Source organism: Pararge aegeria, chromosome 24 (genome assembly GCF_905163445.1).
Source record: "Pararge aegeria chromosome 24, ilParAegt1.1, whole genome shotgun sequence".
Classification (NCBI taxonomy): Eukaryota; Metazoa; Arthropoda; class Insecta; order Lepidoptera; family Nymphalidae; genus Pararge; species Pararge aegeria.
The window spans coordinates 6,445,381-6,457,625 of record NC_053203.1 but is presented as its reverse complement, the minus strand read 5'-3'; the positions used below and the strand labels follow the sequence as shown (position 1 = coordinate 6,457,625).

General features: G+C 35.9%; 1 protein-coding gene and 1 non-coding gene across 6 annotated transcripts in view; both read right to left on the bottom strand.

The window, feature by feature from the left end:
• The window catches only part of LOC120634575 (ankyrin-3-like), a 205,935-nt gene extending 197,625 nt beyond the window's left edge, over window positions 1-8,310 (bottom strand). For all 5 annotated transcript variants that reach the window (XM_039905277.1, XM_039905280.1, XM_039905282.1 and 2 more), the window contains exon 1: window positions 8,067-8,310. In XM_039905277.1, coding sequence (XP_039761211.1) covers window positions 8,067-8,162 — 96 coding nt within the window. In that variant the 5' untranslated portion in view covers window positions 8,163-8,310. The remainder of the gene's footprint in view (window positions 1-8,066) is intronic.
• Window positions 8,311-9,006: 696 nt separating this feature from the next.
• Window positions 9,007-9,078, bottom strand: Trnad-guc. Its single transcript has one exon. It is a non-coding gene; the product is annotated as a tRNA-Asp (tRNA).
• Window positions 9,079-12,245: the final 3,167 nt, after the last annotated feature.

The window sequence follows — 12,245 nt, the reverse complement described above, 5'->3', positions numbered from 1 at the left end:
TATAGTAGGCCGGTAATAGCTTGATATGATAAATCCGATCCCTATGATCCAATTATTCTTTGAATTTTGCTAATACCCAACTGACAACGCTTGTTACCTCAGATTCTAAAAGATGGTTCTAAAATTATATACGCTATTTATTGTTCTTGAAAAATTTCTTCGCGAGAGGTGTGATTAGTCCTTGAAATTCGTGAATCGCAGACTCAGTGTTTCAGAGAGGGCTTGTAGATGCCCTTAGGTGAATGGGTCCTTCGCCAGATGACGTCAGCTGTTTTTTTCTTAGAGATCGTTGAGGAACATGGTTTACGTAACAGAGCAAAAGCTAGAACTCCTTCAATATTTATGATTGTATTTGGTCATGAGTAAACACGCAAAAAAAAAACAGAAGTGCCCGCTTTCGATTTTTTATTAAATCTGAGGGAATAGTTTTGCACGCCTCATAAGCGAAGCGTTGAGGTTGTGCTCTAATCTCGACATTTCAAAAAAAGCAGTTTTTTGTTTTCTATGGACAAAAAGTATGCTTTTTCCGACTCTAAGACGCAATATATCAATCACCCTGAAAAGTTTTATCAAGATCGATATGGCTCTTACGCCGTGCATAGGTTAAACATGTTAATTATTTTAATTCCGAGGGAACTATTTTTTTCTGCTCTTCCGGGATAATAAAGCGTTCCTTTGGCCCAGTCACTAGGCGACGAGTCAGAACATCGTAGAGTTCTAGTCGGTAGAAGAACGACATAACCACCTCGGCTCCCCGTAGCGAGAGGTATATCAATGCGGGTTTGGAAGACGAGCGAATGGGATAGCCCAGGAAATAATATAGTGAAGCATAAAGCGGTTTCGCCCAAACATGAAATACCGTAGCAAATTAAATTCCATATTGTGTTCTTAGACTCGGAACACGACAGGATTCTTTCCTGTAACTCGATACGTAAATGAGCCGAAGCCCTTCGGCACACGTCGAAGCTCGAACCGCCGATAGTCCAATGATATTTAAGATGCAGATAAAATAAAGCGACTAACTTTCTTGCATGCGTCATTAAAAGAAGACAGTTGGCTACAACTTCAATGAATAGAGTCAATGATAAAATCAAGTACAATAATTTTAAACACACTACAAGTAGAGGTAAACACGCGTCTCTAAGTCGAATTAGAGTCGCCTGTAGGGTTATGCTAAGATCTTAATCCCTTTGCCCCAAGAGACGAGGCCTATGCCTAGCAGCATGATATTAATAGGCTGATGATTCTAATGATAGTGTCAATATTTGTGTGTGTTTGTCAAACATTCATGTCTGTGTGTGTGCTATTTCTTTGGCAGACTAAAATAAAAAAATGTTAAAACATAAGAAAGAGTAATGTAAAAGTTTTCTCGATTATTTTTTACTTGGAAGAAGTTAACAGTTTTTACTTGGAAGTAGTAACAGAAGAGAAGATTAAAAGGATTTGAAAGAACCGCTTTAGTAATTATTATAGTGACCACGGAACGTTTTGAAAGGGTAGATGTTTAGATTGTACGAATAGAACTTTTTGCGCACTCTACTGAACGTTACGAACTAAGTTCATCTACATTGCAAAATGGTTCAACTCACATTGTTGGTAAAACGAAAAATGTGTAAACTGTAATAAAATGTTCGCAATATCCGCTCTACTATCAAGGTGAATTTCTTTGTGTTCCAACCAAGGTGAACATGACATAATTCTGTGTGCTGACATCATGCCCGCACCGAGCATGTTGCCTTGCATTTTGTTATGACTTTTTGAGGAGCTTTATAACTTGCACACGAGCCGATCAGATTTCGAATCAATACTAGTATTATAAGTGTATTTTTTGGTTTGTTTGTCAATACTTAATGACCTTGCTAAGCAACCACTTCACTTGATTTTTGGCATAGTTAGTTGAAAGGACGAAAAAAGGCTAATCTTGGTCTCGGAAAAACATCAATGTTTACAGGAACATTCGTATATTTAGACCAACTATCGTTCTTCCTTCACGTCCTAAAAAGACCCAGACACAGACCAAGCTAGACCCAGGATATTCTGATTGAAAAATGTCAAGCACTAAGCCAATGAAGCAGTTTTTATAGATTACGTCATACATCTAGTGATCAAAAGCTTATTTAAAATTGACCTTTGACTACAAATTTCGCAATCTTAGGATTGACTAAAGTCACGTTAGGCCAAGGACCAGTCTGACCTTTACTTGAAGCGTCTAGTGAACCACAAAGATTGTCCAGGCAAACTTAGGTAAGCCAGCGGCTTTCACATATTAAATAAATATATTTCCAGCGTATCGATGTGTGTCCGGGATCAACTTCTGAACCGATTTTAACTTTTCATTCTGTTTATTTGTGTTTTGTTCCATTTAATGAGGTAGTTTATATCTCAATTTATAACTGCCGCGGTTAGCACATGTTCAGTGGCGTGCACAGAGGGTATGCACAGGGTATGCAGATGATATAAAATGAAGGAAATCACCAGTACGAGTTATAAATACTCAAGGGTAGGATTTTTATAACTCTTAAAATGCCAATCCTTAAGTTGTTTATAACTTGTACTGGAGATTTTCTTCATTTTATATCATTTGCATACCCTGTGCATACCCTCTATGCACGCCACTGCACATGTTATATAAAGCACATCTACAACAGCTTTAAGCTTCAAGAGTAAAAACAAACGAATTATTCAAACGTAGTTCTTACAGGGTAATAAATAACTAAACTTTACTAACAAAAACATTATCCTTTTGTATCTTGGATACTACGCAACTATCTTGCAGAATCACCAAGATCGATATTCAAAACAGATAACAAATATCAAGGGCACCTGCGCACCACCCAACTTACGGAGATTCCTAACTATGTTATGAATGATTTAGTTTTACTTAATATTACTGTTAAAATTCGAATTTAAGGCGTTCCTAATGCAAACAAAACATCTTGGCTGTTATAATGACTGAAAATCAGCGCTGAATGCTTTTATATTTGGTATTAAGCACGTTGCTGAGCTGGTACCTTTTACCAGGTTGTGCCAGACATTCATAATTCTGGCTATTCTGTTATTTATGCATAAGAAGCTCAGCAGTGATAGCACAGCGGGTAGGACTTCGACTTCACTTTCTTGGGGCCGAGATCGGATCCCAGCACGCACCTCTAACTTTCCGGCCTCCACCAATCCGGCCCTAACCCCTCCTCATTGTGGGAGAAGATCCGTGCCGTTAGCGGGCCGGTAATGGGTTGAAATGATGATGCTTGAGAAGTGGAAGCGTAATTATTAGCAAATATTTTATTGTGTGACATAACCTATTAATGAAGATTCTATCTTTCGTATAATATGAAAAGATGACCCGACTGCGGTGATGTGGTTTCAACTTACCCCCGTGCCTTCAATAGCACATGGAGTTGTCGCCTATCGTTCTCCTATCATTAACACTCAGGTGTTAGTCAGAAACTTCAATTTAGGTAACGATTGTAATAAGGTTATTGCAAGCGTTAACTTAAAACTAGAAGAGTTGAAGATCGTTGCCATAGTGCCACGATCGTGGCCACTAAGCCATAAGCCATTAGGTCAGATTTAAAACTCTCACCGATAATAGATAATGCAATAAAGAAGTAAACATTCATCATCAATATTTCAACTGATTGACGCATCATCATCATCATCATCACAGGTTGGCATGAGTCTTCTTCAGGATTTTCCACACACGCTGCGTTTACCGATACTCTAGCTCTAGTATATTTGGACTTCAACGTCCATCGGTCCTCCTAGTTAGGTACACAACACGCATTAAAGCTTCTAAGATACAGTTGTTGAAGAACATAAGGGCGGGGCCAAAACACTATATGTTTATATGAATACGTGTTCATCGTAACCCTCTGAACACACGACGTAAATGGGGCATTGACTGAAGCCTTACATGTTTCAGCCAGTATTAAGTCTGTATGGACATTTGATAGCAATCGCATTTAATTGAATAACGCATGATCGGGGTGACACAAATATTATGGAAAACACTTTTTTAGGGTTTCGTCGTCAAACAACCCTTTTGCCCTGTTTTGTATATGTCTATATGACACGGTCGTTGTATTTATAAAGTATTAAAACTGTAAAATTTTAATTTAGACAGCTTCATAGGTGCAGCGTAGTGGGTTTATGCTCTATATTTTTCCTCCTATGATAGAGTAGTGCTCAGCAGTGGGAAAGGAACGATGATGACTATGTGTACCTATTACAATTTAATACTAAAACGTCTAATCAAAGTAGGTATTTTGAAATAAGGGTTACGGATGGTATCCGGTGGATTAACATTTTCGATAATCTCTTTGAAATATAAGATCCTTTAATGAGAGAGAGGAGTTATGCTTAGCAATAGGATTTCCAGCTTACCAGGGAGTATAAACATTATGAGAGTACGACGCTCAAAACAGTGTAGCTTGAAGTAGTTTTATAACCGCTTTAACAGAGTTATAAATTATCAACTTTTTGCGCTCGATGGGCTGTAAGGTTAAAACTGCTTACTTTGCAGGTCGTACTTCTGAATAATTTACATGTTTAGGTGAGCACGAGCAGGCACGTGAGACAAAAAAAACTGTAAAAATTAAGGCTCGCTATTCTACTGCTACTCTCCCGTTACACAAAACGTATAATTATTGCATACACGCCCAACATTGCACGTAATATACGTACGGTGTGGTAGGGCTGTCACATTTTCATTAAATTGCTATATTTTGTACATTGAAGGCCAAGTGCGACATAATTGAATTCTCTTTTAATTTTTCAGCACGTAAATTTAACCAATAATTTCGAGTGCGCAACGGCAATTTTTCTTCCAGTTTTCATTTATGCTGACCTACTTTCCAAGTATCTATTGATTATGTATATTGTATACGATCAGATGCCCATGAATTCGTTACACATTACGTTACGCTCGCAATAAATTGACTACTATGGTATCATACTTTATGCTCTGTATCGATAAGGTAACTTTACCAAAGCATGATCATCCATCATCATTTCAACCGATTGACGTCCACTGCTGGACATAGGCCTTTTGTAGCGAGTTCCACAATACACGGTCCTGGGCTTGCCTCCAGCAGCTCCCAGCGACTCGCCAAAAGCTATACCAAAGCATGGCCATAGTATATTCAAAGATCGCAGCAAAATTTTCTCACGTTAGCACCTATTTATAAAAGCGATCCCTTCCCAAGGCAAATTTTACCATAATTTTAATGGTACGCAGGTGTATGGAACGTGTGCCAGCCCTACATTAAGAGCGTGCTATTGTAAATACACTGCAACAATGCAGCAGATGTTTACGTACCCCGACTACGCTTGCAACTAGGATGAAATGTGAGGGGAATACAATGATAAAAGCTAGGATAGTGTGAGGGTAACATTATACTGATTTATTTTTGATATGAATGCGTTTTTAGATTAATCTCTAGATTTTATTTAGATTATAAGATGAACTTATGTGATTTATTCTTAGTTGGATTGAAATAAGCAATTTCTAAAGCGGAGAGCCGGAGCTACTTCGATGGACCTCTAACATTTTGGAGTTATGTGTGCTTTAATCAACCCCTTTGCCTAGGCAGCTACCCTACAAAGTTGTTGAAGAACATGCTAAGCCATGGGTCCTAATTGTTAATCCCTTCTAATATTATAAATGTCCATGTAAGTTTGTTTGGTAACGCTTTCACGCTAAAACTACTTATCCGATCCTCATGAAACTTTGTACACATATTCTTGGAAGTGTTAGAAGTAATATAGGATACTTTTTATCCCGACATTAAGCTCGGTTCCTTGAGAGAGGGAGGAGGTGATTGACGATTTTACACCATAACTCCGACAATCATAATTATTTTTGTACTATAGAGGTTGTTATATGTTTTTAATTTTGCCCAAACTGTGGTTGGAGATAGAGGACAGAACCCCTCAGCGGACAGCAGCAAACCCCTCATTTAAGGCTTAGCGATACTGAATACTTCAATTTTTTTTAGATCTACAACTAAATTTAATGCCACATAAAAAAAAACAAAATCAAACGCAGACGAAGTCGCGGGCAACAGCTAGTGCTAACATATTATAATAATCAACCTTACTATCTGCATTGAAGCAACATGGAACGCCTAATCAATGACAGAAAAAGAAGACCTGTGCCTAGTTTTTGGGCATTAATAGGCAGTGAATGAAACTGAAGATAAACAGTTTATCAAGAGTTGATGCTATTTAGTACCAAAATGATATATATTGTGTATACTGCTGATTCCTATAGCATGTGAATGAATTCTGCAGATTCTGTCAACAAAGAGTAGCTGTGAGAGTTGGCTTGCAACGATTATCATCGCTTGTCTACTATTATTGAAGTTAATGTATCCAAACCTTCGTCCTTAAAGAGGAGTTGTGATTGTCGGAGATAAGACTTAAACTGTCCTAGGCATTGTAATAGTTTAATAAATAGTATACTATCAAAACATCAGAAATTTGTAACATCCATGCCAAGGAATAGCTTTTTGCTAAATGCATTTGCAATGCTGAAAATTTAATGCATGCTGATAATATGAAATATAAGCTAGTGAATATTGCTGATTCTTGTAGCGTGTGAATAAATTCTGCAGATCCTTTTGACATAGAGTAGCTCTGAGAGATGGGTTGCAACAATGGGTTTCTTGTTCTTATTTAATTTTACTAGTTTCTAGTACGCCTATAGGTATTTCTCACATGTAGTATGTAGTATAAAGTCATATAATTTAAAATAGAAATCATAATCATCATGGCAACTAATGGATGTCCACTGCTGTCCATGGGTCTTATGTAGGGAGTTTCAAATAAAATGTACAAAAAAACAGAAGGTACTTACGTACTTTTCCCTTAAAATCAACAGAACTTTTTAATCACTATTAATAATATTAAATGCTACCTAGGCATACAGAGGGTTAACAGTTAACATGTATATAATATCTTAAAAAGATTTTTGAACTTCTGTACTGCGTCGGTATTCAAAGTACAGAATGCTAATGTCACATTTATGTGTTACAATTACTTAATTGGGCCACTAAACCAGGTCAATAAATGTGGCCTTATTAACACTTGCCTGGGAAATATGTTTACACCAAGTCCTTGAATAAACATCTTGCAACAAATTTTGCTATATCATTATTTATTAAGATCTTGCTTTTCTTGTGCACCTTCATTAACTTAATTGAATTTATAATATTAGAAGAAGACACATACAAACTTAATTCAAATAAGTATTATGTGATAGGAATTAGGAATATGGCTACAGCCAATGAAATGATTGAGAAAGTTTAACAAACTGAAGAAAGGGTTTAATCATTACTTTTTTACAAACCGTTTATGTATTTGAACAATATCAATTATGAATTCAACGTAGGTTTATTTTTTTTAAACTAGGCAACAAAGTGTTCCTAACATAGAAATTTACTCATTTACTCAGATTTATGCTGACAAATGTAATGACCTACGTCACAATAAAACGATAAGAATCTTTAAAGTTATGATTGGTGAGATATCTTAGATGTTTGAATACGTTTAAAAACCGAAACATCGATTTTAATTAAAAACGCAATACATGTACATATAAGTTTCATTTTTCTATATTACATAACAGTGGACCCAATACTCTCAAACTCTGGTATATTTACTTATGGTTAGAATGCGCTATATTTTCCGAAACTAATTTAGCATGTAGTGCTACAACTGCTCGGTAGTAAGACTACGAGTAAACAGAGCCGAATTTTATATTTAGTAAGCTCGCAATAAGCTCGAAATACATAAAATAGGTCATATCCGTGTGCATAGAGACACCTATATAGAGGTGGCTCAGCCGAAACCCGCAGTAGCCGAGTGCTGCGCAAAAATTATGCCGTTTCGCCTCAGTTTCGGCGACTCGAATTTATTAACCACTTTCTGAGTTACTTCTTCGCGAAAAACACATATTACAAACATAGAAAAATACTAAACATCTCTTAGGTGTTCCTTTTATTTAAAATTAATAATTATGTTGTTTATAAACACTAGAAAATAAAGAAATCCTATACGATTCTTACCTGTTTACTTTTGTTGTCAATCCCGTTCGCCTTGCCGTCCGGTACGTTACCGTTGTTTTCCTCACTTTTTTCACTTTTCACACCCTCCAAAGCCATATTCAAATAGTTATTTTATTCACTCTCATACATAGATATAAATTAATTCCTCTTAATTCACTGATCATAAAATGAGAAGCCACTAAATCTTGCGACCGAGAACTCCCATAGACAACCGGCCGTCAACGCAGCATAACGCGTCACAGTAGCCGACGCATCGAGCGCGAATGAAACGAAAAATGTCAAATGTGTGAAACGAAAACTTTCTTCGACATCCGCCTGACATTTCCATAGTTCTACTTAAAATCCACAGATAACAAATAATTATGTGTAATGATTTTTCAAATTTACCACAGAAAACAAAAGAATTCTGTGCAGAATTTCAAATACTCAATATCAGATGTATAAAAAAAACATAGTGAAACATAGTATCAGTTGTAACTAATAACAAAAGATGCAAAGGGGGATAAAATATATCAGGTATTTTAAAAAAATATATATAATATCAAGCCCAATGTCCACATGTCAGATATGCAATATGAGAGCATTCAATTTTAATTTATAAAGAGTATAATTTCTCAACTATTTCAAAATTTAAGTCAGTGTAAACCGTAGGTGTAAACGTACTAATTTGTAATAACTATAATTCAAAAATATAATTAATTTTAGGTCATTAATGAAGACCTAAAATATTTCCATGTCTATGATAAATATAATTGTAGAGTGTAGTAGTCTGAGTATTCAGGCATAGATGGCGCTGTTTTATAATATTAGTTCAAGTTTCTATAGACGGGCGCTTCTAGCAATAATTATTGAAACATTTTCTTCGATTATATAATATAAATAGGCACTGTGTAATATTTTTATATAATAAAGGAAAGAAAAAAATGCAAAAAAAACTTAACTCCACGGCGGGGAATCGAACCCCGGTCTCCCGCGTGACAGGCGGGGATACTTACCACTATACTACCGAGGATTATACGTATTGTGCAAATTTGTCATTTCAAATAAACTTCTCGAGTAATCTCAGTTATTTTAGGATACCGTAAAAGTAGATAAGAAAGAATTTATGTGAAAAGGAGATTCGATAACATGGACTACACTCGCGCTAATCCAATACATTCAACTCTATTTATTAAACAAATTTGACTCGGAATAAATTAAGCAACCTTAATTACCTAGTCGTTGTAGTGTTTATGTTCTCAAATTTTCCGTTGTCATTCATTACATATATGGAATTTCATAATCACAAATGTGAACACAGTTTTCCTTTCTACGATTCAACACGTTATAATTTACATACCAAGTGAATATACCCACCTACGAGGAAAAAGGAGAATATTCGTAACCTATGGCGATTCAGATGTTTTAAAAAGTATCACGATATTTGTATATAATGAGTTGAAAAAACAATGAACGGTTGAACCCGATTTATCTCTCCTGTAGTTTGTAAAAAAAGGATAAGTTGAATGACTGACTGATCTTCCAAAGCACAGCTCATTGAACAGTAGCATTCCACCGATTAAGATGAGATTTAGCATGAAAATAGCTATTATAACATTCTTCAATGTTGCTAATATTTTCTACGAAAAAGAATTTACTCATTTTCATTTGAAAATCAAATAAAAATTTAATAAAAAAAATATATACTTTGTGCTACTTTTTTTTGTAACTATGTAATAAACTTATCAAAAGTAAAACTAAATTATGATCTATTTAAATTTTGTAAACATAACCAGTCAGCGCTAGAAAAGTACAAAGGATTTTCTTTATCTAAATGTTTGTCAGTCATATCTCCGAAACACCGTCTTATTTATATCACTCTCCTGTAAATATTTATATATTATGTACATATTTACTCACATACACGGGGGCCACCGTCGTTATACCTACTGTGTGGTAATAGAAATGTTGCTCGTCGGAATTCTTTGAACCTGTTGACGCATAACAACATCATCAATATGAACTCATTATAAATAAATAAATAATAATAAATAAATATATTACGAGAATACACACATCGCCATCTAGCCCCAAAGTAAGCAAAGCTTGTGTTATGGGTACTAAGATGACTGATGAATAATTATAATATGAATAATATACATAAATACTTTATAGACCTCAAAATCACGACATGCATTATCTAATCGGGTGTATATTTTAAAAGTAGATAATAGGAAATAATAAATGTATACTAATACTATGTTATATAATATTGTATAATCGTCTTATTTCAATTTATTTCATGACATACCACAGTAATTTTTAACATAATTTTATGACAAAACAATTGGCTGAGCAATTATTTAATATTAAAATAGATTTATTAACCTGACGATCTTTAATAGTAACTAATTATTCTGACACCTAATATATATTTCTACTAACACTAATTAGAATCCTGAAATCGTGTATTTGTAATAGTTATAAGGGTCAAACCGTTTGTTATTGCTATGCCCTGACAGGGCCTCAAGACTATGTGAAGGCATGGATGCAAAAAATAAATAAATATATATAGATAAACACCCAGACAGTGAAAAACATTCATGTTCATCACACAAACATTGTCCAATTGTGGGAATCGAACCCACGGCCTTGGCTCAGAAAGCAGGGTCGCTGCCCACTGCGCCAATCGGCCGTCAACTCATTACCGTTCCACTACACTGCACGGGTCTCCTCTCAGATGGAAAAGGGTTTTGAGTGACGATTGTCGATTGGTAGACTTTACACGTCTATAGTTATGGAAAACTCTCAGGCATACAAATTTCCATACGATGTTTTTCTTCACTGTTAAAGCAAGTGATATAATAGTGTACCTTATTCGACTAGTCGAGCCCTTTCATTCGATACCCACCCACATTGAGGGTGTCGTAAAAAATATACATATTCGCTATTTTGTAGTGTCGGCCATCTTGGACCGATTTTTATGAATCAAAACTAAGAACACCTACGACTAATTAAGAAAAAAAACCCAATTAAAATCGGTTAATCCGTTCGGGAAATACAATGACACAGACAGACACACACATACGTCAAACTTATAAAATCCCTTCGTTTTAGCGTCGGGGCTCAAAACTCACATAACTCGTTAAAGAAGAAGAAGAATAAGTTTTTATTGCACATACAAATATAAAGCTAGGTTAACAAAACAAACGATAATACAAAATATATGCGCAAAGGCAGCCTAATAAAGCGTTCCTGTGGCCCAGTAACCAGGCGATTGAGTTTAAACACCGTACAACATGAAAATTATGTTGTAAGTAAATAAATAATTAAGATAAAGAATTTACTCCAAATTTTACAGGATTGGAAAATTGTGTATATCCACGAGTCTTTGAAGTAGCCGACGCCTACGTTTCACAAACTGTTTGAACGAACTGAAAACAGTTCTTATATAGCGCTGTAATAGGGCTGCCAATGGATCTGTAAAGGGGAATATGCTTATCGTAGGTTAGTAAACAGAAACACAAGGGTTGTGTTAACAGGACGAGTGCGTGGCTGCGTGCACTCACGTTCCCATTATACATAGGAGCCACTGCAACTAAGGGGAAATGTGCACTGCGTATTAAGGCCGAGTCTTTGAAGTAGCCGACGCCTGCGTTTCACAAACTGTTTGAACGATCTGAATGCAGTTCTAATAATGCGCTTTAATAGGGCTGCCAATGATTCTGTAAAGGGGAATATGCTTATCAATTAAAGGTTAGTAAACAGGGGTTGTGTAAATAGGTACACTCTAATGTCAATACTAATGATGACCGTAACAGACCGGGTGCGTGCACTAACGTTCAGATAGATAACGAGCTTTATCATGTACCATATACATTAATATCATGTACAGTCAGAGACAAACTACGTATCAAAGTTTTATACGCAGCGGTATTCCGAATGCCTTTTTTTTATTTTATTCCACTACACAGCACTGACTGCAATCTCACCTAAGATTGTAGCGGGCTAACCTGTCACGGAGTATGGTAGCCATACCCCTGTTCTTGCTACGCGACATCGCACCGGAACATTAAATCGCTTAGCGGCACGTCTTTATCGGCAGGGTGGTAACTAGCCACGGCCAAAGCTTCCCAGACAAAAATCTGTTTTTTTTAAGCTATGAGTGTGTGTGTGTGGTCGAAATTTCATAGTTAGTTG